The sequence below is a fragment of the Homalodisca vitripennis genome, chromosome 5 (genome assembly GCF_021130785.1).
Source record: "Homalodisca vitripennis isolate AUS2020 chromosome 5, UT_GWSS_2.1, whole genome shotgun sequence".
Lineage (NCBI taxonomy): Eukaryota > Metazoa > Arthropoda > Insecta > Hemiptera > Cicadellidae > Homalodisca > Homalodisca vitripennis.
This window is the reverse complement of record NC_060211.1, coordinates 55,199,851-55,215,878: the sequence shown is the minus strand read 5'-3', so window position 1 is coordinate 55,215,878 and position 16,028 is coordinate 55,199,851. Positions and strand designations below refer to the sequence as shown.

The 16,028-nt window shown below is 32.7% G+C and overlaps 1 protein-coding gene across 2 annotated transcripts; it reads right to left on the bottom strand.

Annotated features, from left to right (window-relative positions):
* Positions 1-332: 332 nt before the first annotated feature.
* Positions 333-14,270, bottom strand: LOC124362229 (transmembrane emp24 domain-containing protein 2-like). 2 transcript variants are annotated; one of them, XM_046816556.1, is made up of 3 exons: positions 13,995-14,268; positions 9,343-9,597; positions 333-4,227 (listed from the first exon to the last, which is right to left on the bottom strand). In XM_046816556.1, the coding sequence occupies exons 1-3, from the start codon at positions 14,116-14,118 to the stop codon at positions 3,998-4,000; spliced, it is 609 nt and encodes a 202-aa protein (XP_046672512.1). In that variant the 5' UTR covers positions 14,119-14,268; the 3' UTR covers positions 333-3,997. The 2 variants fall into 2 exon arrangements, with proteins under 2 accessions (XP_046672512.1, XP_046672513.1); XM_046816557.1 differs by lacking the exon at positions 333-4,227 and adding an exon at positions 5,671-5,854 and having other exon boundaries at positions 13,995-14,270.
* Positions 14,271-16,028: the final 1,758 nt, after the last annotated feature.

The window sequence follows — 16,028 nt, the reverse complement described above, 5'->3', positions numbered from 1 at the left end:
TCTAATTGGTTTTTGCAAAAGCCTCGATCTTTGAGGGCACAAAATTAAAGTAAGGGAGGCGCAAAGGTCCTTTTAGGACTAAGCGTGGGGACAAACTGTCCTTTTCCCTCAGGAAGGAAAAAAAATGTATGTTTATGGTATTTTAAACACAATCCAAATCTAGTAATTTGTCAATGAGAAATTGGTTAATTAAACCATGACATGGTTTACATATGGGGTTATAAACAACGTTATTGTATTTTGAGTTGATAAATGCATTTTAATCATAAGTATATTAGCAGTAAAAATACTTTAAATTAAGGACTTTTGAAATAAAACATATGAAACAAATGTATATAACAAACATAACTGTATTACTATGGCTAAAAATACAAAAGTCAACAAGTATTTACTATATTATCACTTAGAAGTAATATATATTATTAAATGAATACAATACTTAAATTTCTGCAGTAACTCATACATTGGTGTACTGAATAGAATTGGTTAATGTCATTAGACACATTTACATGACATTGTAATAGACATGGTCATGGAAATACCCATATATACAGTGTATATTTATAACTTAGGAGAAAAAGAACTATTCTATAGCATTTATGCCCTTCTGCAATAAAGAGCCTTTAAATAGCATTAAAATCGTAATCCAATTACTCTTTAGCAGAGTAAAAAGGATGTTTGATGTTAATAAAGCTAAACATCAAAACGTCTAAATTTTGACATTGGTTCAATATTTTTAAACTCCAGGGAAGCTTATTAAATAGTTTGATGCCCTGAATTTAGCTACTGGCTACCTTACTCAGCCTACAATAAGGTACGTTGAGAATGCTGTGATTTCTTGTATTATACATAAATGTACATCTGGTCTCAAAGTTAAAGAATTGACTTCTTTCTTAATATCTAACAAGACATTAAAAATATACAGACTATATACAGTTAAAATATTTTCCTATACAATAAAGGTCTAGAATGGTCCCTAAACCCTGCTCCAGCCAATATTCTGACAACTTTCTTCTGAATCACTAATATGTTATTGACTCCACTTGATCTACCACAGAGTAATGCCATACTACAGTATGCTCTGAATGCAGCTGAGATAGACTACATTAAGATATGATTTTGGTACATTTGCATTTAAGGCTTTCATCAGGTAAGACTACTCACAACAACTTATTACAAATATAGTTTGTGTGGTTGTTCCAGGTAAGTTTCTTATATACTACTATAATACCAAGCAGATAAGCTTTGTCTAAGAACTTAGTTGTAAATTGATCAATTGGACAAACCTTTTTCTGGCTGAATACTATAAACTGAGTTTTATCCCTATTTAATAAAAACCCGTTGGCTCTAAACTAACTAGCAGCTTCTTGTAGTGAATATTTACAGTCATTATTTAGATTATTTAAATCTACACTGGACTTAACAAAGGTTTTTTTCATCAGTAAAACAAATCACATTAGAAGGAGGAACATTATAATCTATGTCATTGATCGTTATCAGGAACAGCAAAGGGCCAATCACAGGCCATTGGCATACCCCAACATACGTTAATACATTCTGAAAGTTTACTGAAACAATGTGCTGCCTCCCCTCAAGATAGGATTTCACCAAGGATAAGCGGACAAAGAGACCATAGTAATTTAATTTAGACAGCAAGTTCTGTGTTTAATACTACAATCAAAAGCTTTACTGAGGTTGCACAGAGTGACACCAGTATCAACCCTATCTTCAAAATTTACAAGTACTGTATTTAATAAACGATTAACTGCTTGAATTGTAGATCTCCCTACCCTAAAGCCAAATTGACATGAACAGAAGAGTGTTGGTCTCAAAGTGCTGGCAAAGTTGAAAGTTCATAACTTTTTCTGGGACCTAGTTTCCAAAAACGGGTACTAATGATATAGGCCTATAACTAGATGAAAGGTCTCTATTATCTTTCTTAAATAAAGGAATCACTTTAGGAATCACAATTTAAGTTTACTAGGAATAATACCTTCTGTTTGACACTTATTATAACAAAAGGTTAGTGGCACTAATAATACATTCACAGCAGCTTTAAGTATGACACTGGATAGGCCATAGATATCTTGACTGTTCAAGCTTTTTAGACAATTTATATGAGATATTACCTCTTAACAAGACACAGTTGTCCATTGGAAATTTGGAGTTGGTTCATTTTTTAGTTGAGAAGATCCAGCTCTGCAGCTGTCTCATCTTAAAATTTCTCAACTGCCTCTCTTACAGAAGAAGTGAAGAACTCGTTGAATTGGTTAGGTCAAAATTGGACATTTACACAAAAATAGTTTGATTGCCCAATATAAAGTGGTGATATCAAAACCGTTGAGTCAAGGTCGAAAGCTAAGTATTCCTGATGATAATTTTGACCGCCTACCAGACCATCTCAAACAAGAACCAGTCAAGATACTCAAGAGAAAGCTAAATCTATGGCTACAAGACAATCCTTACTACACAGAAAAGGAATTTTTTGACAACTAATCATGTTTATTTTTATGAATCTAATGACTCATAAACCTATGTATTGACTTTTAAGTATTGACTCAATGTACTGTTCTCAAAGAATATGTCATTAAAGTATATTGTCTATTGTCTAATGCGAGTTATCAGCACAATCTGCCCATCACCTGTTTGTCACCTGCTCTGCCATGCTCATTAGCTATGATTCAAATTCATTAATATTAGTAAAATCTATATCAATGTCACAATTTCTGCCAAAGGTCACAAACATAAAAAGAACATTCTTTATACCAAAATAATTTTTCCTCACTTATTTTCTTTGCTAAAATAATATGTGGTAATCTGTTTTCATTCATCAGCAGAACTTTGCAAATATAATTTAGATTCAATTTTACAGTGTAATAGGCCAACCTATCTAATTTTGTTTCCAGATAGACCACATAATGCAGTGTATTATATGGGAGACGAAATTTTCTTCATGAAAAACCTAAGTACAGACTCTACCACTTCACTTTCGATGTATCCCCACACCTGTGCTATACAACCAAAAATACATTGTACTACAAAGTTAAAACACAAAAGCATAGCACTTAGTGGCACCCACTTATTGGTTATTAAGTGATTCCATATTAAATTTAGAGAAGTTCTCGCCACCTTAGCTGAGTTAAATTGAAATTACAGGACAGTGTGCTAGTCAATACCATACCAAAATATCTGTACTCATTGACCACCACAATCTAAGTTACCAATCTTTAAACTACCATTTATTTTGCACTCTGGATTTGCTATCTTTTCTGAAAATCATAAGTTTTTATCTATTTAAATTTACCTAAAGGTTCCAAGTGTTAGAATAGGTTTTAAGTCTCTTAATTAAATGTTGCAATTCTGCAGCCGTTATGATATCATCGGCGGAAAGGGATACGTTAACTCGAACACCACCTAAGTTACAATCCCCTTCAATAATATCGGTCAAATCATTAGCAAATAACAAGAACATTAATGGACTGAGAATGCATCTCTGCCTGAGGTCTATTTTATTACAAAAATTTTCAGTCACTCCATCATTAAACCACACGCCTACAGTTTGTTGTGAGCTTATAATAATCATATAATATGTTTAATATACTAGTGGAGATACCTAAACAGAAACAGTTTAAATATTAATGACTGTCTATCAACACAACCAATTACTAACTAGCATACAAAATCTATGTAAAAGAATTAATGTACAGTAATTTAAAGTACACATCTAGGTTACAAAATTACTACCATAGTGATTTGTCTACTGTAGATTTAACAATAAATTTCATCTGTGTATCTAACTTATATCGCAAACTTTTGCTGAATGCATTATTTGGAGGTATTTTTCCATTCCAGTTTACATGTAGCTATAACACAATCAATCAAATATACCACACTAAAGAACAATATTTGAATCTTTCATTTACTTTGGAAAGTTTTTATTGGACTAGAAAATGTACAAACTGAGAACATGGCTATGGTTAAACCAAGAATTATATTCTCAAACAACCCTCCTAACCTCAAAAAATCTCTTCAAATAGTATACTTGGCCCATTGTCATGGTAAAAAGGACAAATGCCTCAAAAAATGACCATAATACAACTCGAGAATTGGTACTTTCATTGATACTACGATGTATTCTGTCTCTCACACTCATGTATTCCTGCTCATGTTTTACTCCAGTCAGAGAAGTCGTTAGTTCTTTAATCATCTCTTCCATCTTAGTGTGATCTGCAACAGTAACAACAGAACTCTAGACATGTGTATGTTAATGATAGAAATGTACACATGTCTAAGGTAATCTAAAACATTAAATAAATCTGAAACTTGGTGCCACCCATCTATTCACTATCATAACATTTTTTATCTTTTTGGATCACAAAATGGATTTTTATGTGTTATTCACGTATTGACAATTTGTTTTGTTGTCAATGTTGTCTTTAGCGGGTTTATCACCATATTATTTGTACTTGCATAACCATATGTCTTATTGTGTTTTTGACACCTGAAGAAGAAGAAGATTCAAATTCTTATATCTATTTTTGTAACATAAAGATAGCAAATGTACAAAATTCTGTTATCATCCATCGTCAATAAAAAGTTTTAAAAGACTAAGAGGATTGTGATTTAAATTCCTCTAGGGCTTTTTGATTAATAATAGAATTTAATTTTTATTGAAACAATGTAAGACAGTGAGGGGCTTGTATCAATTACAATGTCACTCACTTAAAATTAGTAGCAACTACAGAACATTGCATTTATAATACAAAGTCAGATTATCCGAGTTGGCTTTTTAACTGAGACTGTTTTAAAGAAATTAATAACTCTTAAGCGTGTTACAAAGTACACTGAAAATAGCAGGACTGATTTTTGTGTGCGAGCATGGTACTCCACAACACGCCATGTGCATGTCTCTACTGGTAGTCTAAGAACCCGCGATGCCCAGACCTTCGATAATCATAAAAACTAAAAACTTCTCCAGGTACGTGTACCATACAGGTATAAACAAACCCCTACTATGGAGCTTGGACCACGATGGCTTTGGCAGATAACGTGTAGTAAATGTGAGTAAACTTGTGTTTTGAATTCGTAATAGTATAAAGTTCAGATTCTATATTTTGTAATTAGTAATAATGTTAAGAAACTGCTTGTTCATTGCAGGACACTTAGTACGGTAGCAACTCCCTGCCAGGTACACCTAAAGTATGATTATTAGTAATTATACTTTCGTCATAGTATATAATCTGAAATGTATATATGTTATTTGGGGAACTATAAGATGTTTTCTCAGTTCCTAGACATTTTCTATGGCTATTTTATCCTGCCAGGCACATAAGAAGTCTACTCCAGGTGCGAGCGGGTTATATATGCAAGCGGGTGGGAGTGAGATTGTACCTTCCTCCAAGATTTATAAGCGGTAACCAATACAGTCTTTTTAGTGGTGAGAGTTAAAAACCAACTGATTTTAACGTGCTTGGTGTCGATCAACACAGTTTACTGAGGTTAAGAGCTGATTAGTTGTTGGGATTGATCAGTAGAGCTAATCAAAGGTTTTCAATCATCTTAGCGGGAATTTACAAAAGAATAATGTAGAGTAGGTTGTAAAATTCTAGGAGATATCATTGGACGTGAGTGAGGTTCACTATGAGGAGGGAGAATTGTTTAGATAATGAATCAAATGAAAAAAAGCATTTAATGAAAATTATTATCATTAGTATACAGATTTAAAAAATATTTCAAACATGTAAAATAAAATAAAAAAATTAATCATCGCTGTTGTTGATTTGTGTATCATTCTCATTGCTGCTCGTACTGTTTGACAATTGGTCGCCATCAATTCTGCCTTCTTCACCATTTTCTGTAATAATTACACCAAATTAAAACAGTTACAGATAGCTCATAATTAATTTATAAAAATGCAACATCATTATATACCTGACAAAGTTCTTAGAGAATCACTGACAAAATTCGGTAATATATCTTCTTCAAACCATTTAAAATGGTATTGGTCATCTTCCAGTATCTAGCCATTGTTGTCTGGCTTATTTGATGTTGTAATTTTTAGGTGAGCATTGTTCCAAATACAACAAATATAATTAGCCTGTAAAAGTGCTGTAGTAGCTCACTCTTACAGAGTGGTAGATTACTGGCATAAAAATTACTTCATTTTTTTTATAAAAGCTTAGTTTACATCGAAGACTGTATACGTGTCGATAAACATCTGCAGTCTTGCTGCATCAACATCAATTATATTACCGTTGTATATATTGCATATAAACCTTTGAATAGCATTAAAAACGTTCTCCTGTTCATCTTGGTTTTGTAACAAATCGCTGTCACCAAACTTCATGAAGACCTTGTGGAACTCGTCGATTTTTTCAACTGCTTGTAAGATTTGAGTTTTCCTTTCCTAAATAAGGCAGGATTATAATCACAACCTATGATGGTGTGAAAGTCAGGTAAGCTTCGGCAACAAGATTCTACCAACTTGTTGTGTATCTTAGTTAGGTTCACGTACCTTACATTATTCTCAGTACCTGTCGTCAACATCCAAACGAACGAATCACATTTCAGACACTGTAAATGGACCAGCATAATAACAGCAATATCAGTATCTACACATTGGATGACTATATTCGCTTCAAAGTTGAAATTTCACATATGATATATTATTTTTGTGTCAGCTTCTTAATGATCTGGGCATCACAATTCCCCATTAATACCCGATTCTTTGTTGGAACCATTAGAGCTAAAATAATGAAATTTCCAAAAGTTTATATGTATAATCTGGTGACCAATAAATGATGACATTTCATCAGTTTCCCAATGTAAAATAAAAAAAATCCACAATCGCTTCTTTGAAATTGGAATTCTTCAACTCCCTTTGCAAAGCCATTTGGTCGAAGGTGCTCTGGTCCAGTAATGATGTATTCTAACTGTGCTGATTCTAATCATTGAAAATGTTCATAATCTTTAATTGATGGTGTAAAGTATTGATCAAAGATTACATTAATTCTTAACACTTTAAATTGTGTAACAATTGTCAACATAAACTTATGACGAAAGTATAATTATTAATAATCATACTTTAGGGGTGCCTGGCAGAGGGTTGCTACAATACGAGTGTCTGGCAATGTACAAGCAGTTTCTTAACATTATTACTGATTAAAATATATAAAATCTCAACTTTATACTATTACAGATTCAAAACAAAATTTTACTCACCTTTACTACATGTTACCTGCCAAAGCCACCACGACCCAAGCTCTGTAGTCAGGGTTCGTTTATACATATATGGTACACGTACCTGGAGAATTTTTCTCCGTTTTTGATTTAACGAAGGTCTGGGCGTCGCAAGCTCTTACTCTATGGCTGTTGTTAGTTTGGGTAACAATGGTAAGAGGTTAGAACGTACTGGTTGCAGCTGGAAAGCAGGTCACATATTTTATTGCACAAATGGACCATCTTTACTAATCAATATTGAGTTTTTCTGTAAATTAGGAGATTTATTGCAATCTCCATATTATCTGAGTTTTCCTGAGTAGTCCCAGTCCCATATAGCTCAATTAATCAGACTTACTGTACCTATATTTCTATAAACTGTTTTAAAAAGGTCTAAAATATGAATTCAATATATGATTTTTAAAAGAGCATTAATCACAAGAATCATAGCTATATAATTTTGAATAAATTACGAGAGTATACGTCAGGGGTGTGAAATGTTGTGGGGAATTGTACTGTGTGGAAGGAAGCAGTAGCCAGATGTTTCTAATTTATAATGACCATTCACAGTTCACCATGTAAAAAAGTTGGCCGATTCTAAATTTCATTACTAAAAAAGGAGCTACTTTCCCATGAACACCATTATCAATAGAAACCGGTGCAAAATACTCTGCATTCCGAAATCGTATTCATTTACTGTGCTGGAATTCGCTTTGGGTGGTTTCCACATTCAAAATAGCTATTTTTTATTGATCATCTATTCACTGTAATTACACCCGAATAATTTGGATTGAGCGTTAATTATGAGGAGTTAAAGCACCTTAAATTTCAAATACAAAGAATAGGTTACATGGTTAAATCTTATTTCTTAGGCTTAAGCAGCCACATACACACCACATTGAAACATTGCTTGTGCAATTATCTTCTTGAAATACTTATTTATACCAAATGTACTTGCAAAAATTCCCCACTATTATCCAAAAGTAATAAGAGAAACTTTATATTCGTCTATAGAAAATAAAATAAAAAACAAAAATAACTCTGCAAAGAAGGTAGTGTGAAATTGTCTAAAAGTTGGCAACTGATTATAAAGAATCCTAATTGTATGCTTTTCACCACTCCTAAACTTTAATCTACCTATAATTGTATTAGAGTATTTTTGAATTAAATAATTTAAAGTTAGTAAGCCATAAGATATTGACATGTTCACATTTCAGTGAACTTGTCAACTACAGCATACTTTATACATTAATGACACACCATTTTAATTACTTTCTGCAGTAGATTGCAGTATTTTGAGAACATCTTATATCAATTATTGTGTTTAATAACCAGCTTGAATATGATAATTTTTGTTTTCCAAAGTTTTGAAAATTTATTTATGAATAATTTCTTTGACTATTATCAGGTAATAGATCTTCAACAAACACTCAAATGAGGTATTGGGATGTAGTTACAGTATATAGTGGACTGCCAACTTCCAGCAAACAAATTATTATGTTGATTGTTCAGTTCACTAAAAAAAAAAAAATTACATACTAACTGGAAATTGAAACTGAGGACCAAGAAGACAGACTCATAGCTGAGATTTTGAGAAATTCAGGAGAAAGAAAGTTTGCATTCCAACTAAAGAGGACATTCGTATTAATACTGATGACGTTGATAAAGTATTAGCTACTCCAAGTATTAACAACCGACATCAGTAGGCTGACAATTTGCTTACTGGTAATTTTATTGAATTGAAAAATATTTGCTTTTAAGTTTTAAACTTAAATGTTGCCATCTTAAATTTTACAAATTTCAACTTTATTTTGTAATTTAGTAGATTATATGATTATTACTATGCTTATTAATAACATCATATTTTAGCAACATGCATTTTTTATTTTCAAACCAATTGAATCACCATGAAGTTATAACATGTGTGGATTTCAAAGTTATGAAATGTGTACGTAAAAAGTATTAGTCATCCTGACAGATGGTGTGGTTGAAATTAAGATGTTAAGTTGAAATAAATGTTTTCAACTTTACTTTGATAAAATATTGTGGTTGGTGGAGAATGACCCAGTTGCTTTATTGATGAAATGTCATGAATACTACCAAAACTTAAGAATTAATTTTTACCTGCAGTTTCTTCTCCTTCAGCTTTAACATCGGTTTTGGGGGAATCTCCTACTTCCATGTCGAACATGACCACTTTAGGTGTCATGGTGGACATCTGGTTACTGAAGCAGTAGGTGTATTTGCCTGGCAGATGGGCAGCAAATGTGTACTTGCCACTAGTTTCCCGTTCTCCCTGGTATATCACTTTCCCATCCGGCCCAACTATTTTCACATCAATATCCAAAAAGCCTCCTTCGGATATTTCAAATGTCAAACCTGTTTAAAAAAATAAATAACAAGTAAGTTATCTATTGTAGTATCACTAGATAAAGGAATACGACATTTTCCAATATATAATTTTTTATTTTGTGTAAGGCCTTTCTGAATTAAAGATTCCATCATCAGGCACTTCACAAAAGTAAGTTATCTATTGAGAAAGCTTTTAAAAGTACTAAATATTTTATCATGATTTATATTCATTGAATAAAATTAGTACTAAGAAAATTAGTACACATCTATTTTAAGAAATTCACTAAGCACTTCTATTTCAGTCTAAATCTTACAAAATATCTCACACTGCAGAATTACCTCATAGAATGTTGTTAGTTAAATATTTTTAAATTTAAATGTTCACTTTTCAAACTGCTGGAGACATATTACTAATCTACTCATATCAGATGTGGAAGTAAAAAAGTTATACGAAAACATTTCATCTGCTAAGGAACATATAAATAACCCATCACAACAAATGTTCATTTGATGAAATAGTGGTTTGATGCCATAATACTTTCTATTCACTTAGGATATAAAAGTAACAAGGATATACAACAAAATTTAACTTGTTAGGGAACATAAGTTAATACAACACTGATGACCAGCTGATGCAGATAATAATAATATTCTTGTATCAAATATAAAGTTACAAACATTGTGAATAATTAATTATAATCCCCCAGGTTAAAGTCTTGGCTAAGACAGTGTTTTTTTTTTTAAATAGCCATTAATGGTCCAAACATTAAATGTGTGTGAATGGAAAATCAAATAGACAATGTTAAAGTAGAGAATATAGATTTGAATAGAGACAATGAAAAACTTAAAATATATTTTTCATCGAACTATAGCTACTGTCTATTTATGGAACTCTCTTCACTACAGAACATTCCTTTATACAGCTTATTCATTCACTAGTCCATGCATGTCATTGTACATGGTTTTACATGAATTTCATGTCACTTAGAATTTAAATATACACAAGAATTTCAAGTTTATAAAACAAACTTTCCTATAATGATCTAAGCCAATGGGTGAAAATTTATGTTGAATTACATCAATAACATTCAGGCTTTGGAAAATTTGTTGGCCAAAACAGTTTTTGATTAGATATAAGATTTCAAACTTATTACTTCTTATTACTATTTTAATATTCACAGAACTTAAAGACCAATTTTTGGGATACAATTATACATCTATTAAAAGTGTTACTTTTTATGAATGAAAAGAGTGATACACAGGAGCAGCACAAGCAATTATAGCACACTAAGCAAGAATAATAATTACCAAATTTGTTTCCTCCACTGATTCCAAATACCTGTACCATATTTTAACAATATTAAGATTTTTGAATTTAGTAGTGCAAAACATACTTATTTGTATACAGAGGAATTTCCTCTTTCTATATTTACCAAAAACATTGTGATTTTCCTTCATAAATGTTGTGTTTTTAGTGAATAAACTTCCCCTCACGTCACAAGTGGCCATATTAGATTTCAAAAGCGATCATGGGGGTAGGGTACGCTAAGCGGACCAGGTTTTCTATATAGAAGAATGTAATCATCGATACCTAATATTCGCATCTCAAATCCTAGACTATCAATCGATATAAAAGTATCTATAGTCCTCAATAACAATCACATGTTTTAAATTAAAATATGAATTTAATATTTACAGTGATCAAACAAATTATTATAACCAAAATTAGGAAAACTGAAGACGACCATATTTGCTCCTCTCACAGTTACAGTTGTTTCTTTCCCACAAATTTCACATACGTTTTTCGGTACGATTATGTGTATTATCTGAAAGTGTTTACAGCTGTTGATATAGATTAAGTGAATTGTTCAAAATAATTAATCAGTAACGATTGGTTATATCGATGGTTATGATTCAGTAATATCGTTTGCCAATTTCGATATAAAAAACCGGGTCCGCTTATCATACCCTACCCGATCATGGTCACACGAACGTGTAATATTGAATTACTATGTAGGCTAATGATAGTAGTGTAAAATCTACATATGTTGGCCCGGGGAGACTTTAATAAGCGGCCTACACTCGCTATTCGATTGCTATTATCGAACAATTTGATATATGTAAAAATCGTACACAATAAGAGTTATAATATATTGCTATAATAAGAAGATATGTAAAAATCGTACACAATAAGAGTTATAATAAATTGCTGTAACAAGAAGAATCTCATACACAAATTTTACAATAACATTACAAAACAACAAAACCAACTATGGGCCTAGACTTAGATATCAAAGAAACCTTATATATCAATAAGTGGTAAATCTTAAGCTCAGCGACTACCGCTCCAATCGCTGTAATTTTTTGCATACTAACACAGGTTAACGTAATTTCACCGAAAACAATAGTCCCGATTATCGCTAACATATAAAAACCAGTTTTTCGGCAGTAAAATGTTGGCAATACAAAACACATAAATAACGAGATTTTCGACTATCAAACTAAAAACAATGGCCGACCATGGTCGTTTTGATGAGTTTACAAAAGTTTCCGATTGGCCGGGCGGACCATGTGACCTATAGGACGGCTTCGATTGACCGCCAGACGTAAACAAACAAACCCACATGGACAAGGAATAATTAGTAAAGTTATTGACATGGCGTGCGATGGTTCTTGTCACACGCTAAAAAGACCCTAGCTTGCGTATTCAAAACTCAGATCACGTGATGCTTGCCCGCTGCGCAGCGCTTTGCGCTGCTTGCTCTTTTAGAAAAAAAAATTAACTCGAGCTTGCAAAGTCCAAGCCCAGATCACGCCACGACTGCTTACACACACAAAACTCAGACAGAACTAACGCAGGTTTCATTACAAGCAAAAGGTAACCAGCACGCGTTTATCACTGATAAGATAAGACGAGTTTATACTAGAAGTAGTACCTGGACTACTGCCCTACGAACTAATAATACCAAAAAAAACGAATAAATGCTATGTCAGTCAGGTTTTTTTTAAATTTTATTTTTTCCGACATTTTTTTGGGGGGGGGGGGGGGTAAACGGCTATGGCGATAATCGGGATTATTGTTTTCGGTGAAATTACGTTAACCTGTGTTAGTATGCAAAAAATCACGGCGATTGGAGCGGTAGTCGCTGAGCTTAAGATTTACCTTGAGAAATATCTTGCATATTTTCCTCATATTCATATACATTCAAAGTCTCAAAATATTAGTTACTTCTTGTTGTTTATTGTTTATATTAAAATTACTATAACTAAAAATATGACATCATATGATAAGTTAAATAAATTGTAACATTGAATTATCATTAGGATAAAAACAATTGAACAATTCAATAATAGCTATCGAATAACGAGAGTAGGCCGCTTATTAAAGTCTACCTGTTGGCCCTTAGACTAGCTCAAATCATGGAGGAGCCTCTAATAAGTCAGGAACAGAGCGTGCACAAGATATTGGGTACGGTCCAATAAGCGGACCCGGTTTTTTATATCGAAGAATATAATCATCGATACCTAATATTCGCATATCGAATCATAGACTATCAATCGATATAAAAGTAATAACAATCATATGTTTAAATTAAAATGTGAATTTAATGATAACAAATAATAAATGAACATAACCAAAATCAGGGAAACTCATAACTTTAACTAAATGAAACAGAACGAAAACGTTTTTACTAAAGTTGTGTCCACCATTACCTTCTTTTTTTGCATCTGAAGACGACCATGTTAGCTCCTCTGACAGTTACATTTGTTACCTTTCCACAAATATCACATAATGGATTCTTAGGTACTAACCCAACATCCTGAAGCCATAAAAAACATATTCTATCGTCTTTTAAAGCAATTTCGTGAAGCTTCCTAAGATTGACGGCCATTTTAATACACAATGTTACGTGAAATTTAAAATATTACCTTAATTGTATTATTTGAAAGTGTTTACAGCTGTTCATATAGATTATTTAAGTTGTTAAAAATAATTCATCAGTATCGATTGATTATATCGATGGTTATTAATATCGTTTGCCAATTTCGATATAAAAAACCGGGTCCGCTTATTGGACCCTACCCAAGATATTGAGTACGAAAATTATTTCCATATAAATGATTTTCCTGATTCAAGAATGTCCGCTTTCCTGTAAACTTGTGACTGCAACATTTAGCTGTATTTCCTGTCATTCTGCATGGGCTGGAACAGAGATTCTTTCTGTGCTTGAAGACAAAAACTGGCTGACCAATATTTAAAACCTTAACCTAGGTTCAGTCTGGCAACTCATAACCTACAAATTGGACCTAAGAATTTTATACTGACAGGCGTTTTATTAAGGTAACTTCAGTAGGAAGTGTCAAATTTTAAGTTACCCTACAATACTATTCTATTGTTATTATTTGAACAAATCTTTCCTTACCCAATTTAGTTCCAATTTCCACTTTCTCGAAGAAACATTCTTCAGCATGAGCATCAACAGTAATAAAGTAAGCTTCGCATCCTCTTAGCGCGTACAAACTCAGTAAAACCGCTAATACCAACATATTTGCTTTAAAACGCAAACTTCTCCGCAAATATTTTTATTAAAGATTATCAAAAATAGTAATAACAATAATGAAACAACAGTTAAGTAACCTTACGTCAGTCATAACGTCAGTATTTCTTTCTGCTCAACATTTATTCTGCTACTGTCCAACAACAAACAAAACTTTTTTTGCCTTAAAGCCGGCTTTACGTAAGTCCCACAAAGCCTCGATGTACACTGTTTTTTTGTTATTTTAGATTTTCAGGTTTGAAACAAAAATCAATCGGTTCTTGTGGATGCCTATAAAAATGACAATATTAACGGGATTTAATACATTTATATATTTAGTGATTCATGGTTTAAAATTAGTTTGTTACATCACAAATCCATTATCCCCCAACACCATATATTACAAATTCCTATATGGTAGAATCGCATAAGTTCTTTTTTAAATCTCCAAATTAATTAATTTGGGTACTTTGGGATTATACCGACCACACCAGTATGAAGAACACAAAAATATAAATTTATAGAAACAAACATGATAGAACGAAAAAACAACTCTTCAATTACAAAATTACAAACTTACAAGCATTTCCAGGTATTGTGATCGGTATTGTTGTCGCTGTTATCTTATCTTTCTCGAGAATCCTGATTACGGCAGGCCGCGCGGCATCACGTGATTTGCACGGTACATAATTGCCTTTCCATTTCAATTCAATTTATATTTCTGATTAGCCCCTCTAGAATTTGATATTTTACTGATAGGTACTATCTCGAGGGATGTTTTTCTTTCGTCGACATCAGCGCGGGGCAGCACCGAAGGTGCTGTCGAAGCCCGCGCTGATGGCCGGAGGCACTCGCATTTTGGGTGGCGGAATGTGATCAAGAATAAAAACAAGTTTTGAGTGTTTTTTTAATAAAGAGTTTAGTTTGGTAAATGTTTGTTTTTGTTAAATTTTTGTGTGTTTGGAGAAATGTAGAGGTAAAACACGAAAGTACAACAAAGCGATGCACCAGCTGAACGGGCGGCGAGGCTCAGCAATCACGTTATCTACTAGACGCTCGACTTTGACCTCTGTCTGAGGATGGGGAGGGGTTTGCGATAAGACAATTCCTGTTTTATACTGACGAAATAGTCTTCTACGCTAATCTAGTAATCAGTAGAAGCAAAATGTTAAATAACGATTCATGTCTGGGTGTGGTCGGTATAATCCCAAAGTACCTTAATTTGTTTGTTTCTCGAACATAACCTATCTTAAATTGTCATAACAGACACAAACAACATAAACAGACAAGTTGTGTGTCATAAATGTCTCTATTATGTCCGTTAGTAAATAGTATAGAGATAGTATAGCTAGAGATCCCTAATATAGAAGGATAGTGAGGAACGAATAAATTAATGTGATCTTCTCTGCCTGGTGTTCTTCAAGCATAGCCTATCCCGAAAAAGTAGACAACGGATGGAAGAACCTGAGACAAAATAACATTTAGGTGTACTAAGGGTTCAGTCATTCTGCGTGCTTAGTTTTACATTGTTCTTTGAATCATGTTTAAAAATGTATTAATTTTCTTGAAGATTTCCATGTCTGTTTGTTTCACAGGTTGATTAGTATATTTCTTGAAGTTTGCACATTTATTATCTTGAAACAGCGTCGTCTTGTATATACTTAAGACATTCTAATAGAATATGTTCAACCATTGCCATTGTGCAATTCAAACAAAGTGGAGTAAAATATCCTTTCATTTTATACAAACAAGAATTTACATTCGCATGTCCTAGCCTCAATCTACAAATATTGATAATTTCTCTTCTGCTGAGATTACGTGTTTTAATCCATAGGCATTTAGTAAAGTGGCTTTGTATCTGTTTAAACAATCCAGCCTTAGGTAATATTGCTGTTTAAGATTTGTATATTGTTTTCCATA

Excerpts from the sequence above, each read along its gene's own strand:
- LOC124362229 (XM_046816556.1), bottom strand. The coding sequence starts at position 14,118 with ATGTTGGTATTAGCGGTTTTACTGAGTTTGTACGCGCTAAGAGGATGC. Across the intron at positions 9,598-13,994 it reads GGAAATTGGAACTAAATTGG|GTTTGACATTTGAAATATCC; the intron begins GTAAGGAAAGAT and ends TTTTTTAAACAG. Across the intron at positions 4,228-9,342 it reads TGAAGGAGAAGAAACTGCAG|ATCACACTAAGATGGAAGAG; the intron begins GTAAAAATTAAT and ends TTACTGTTGCAG.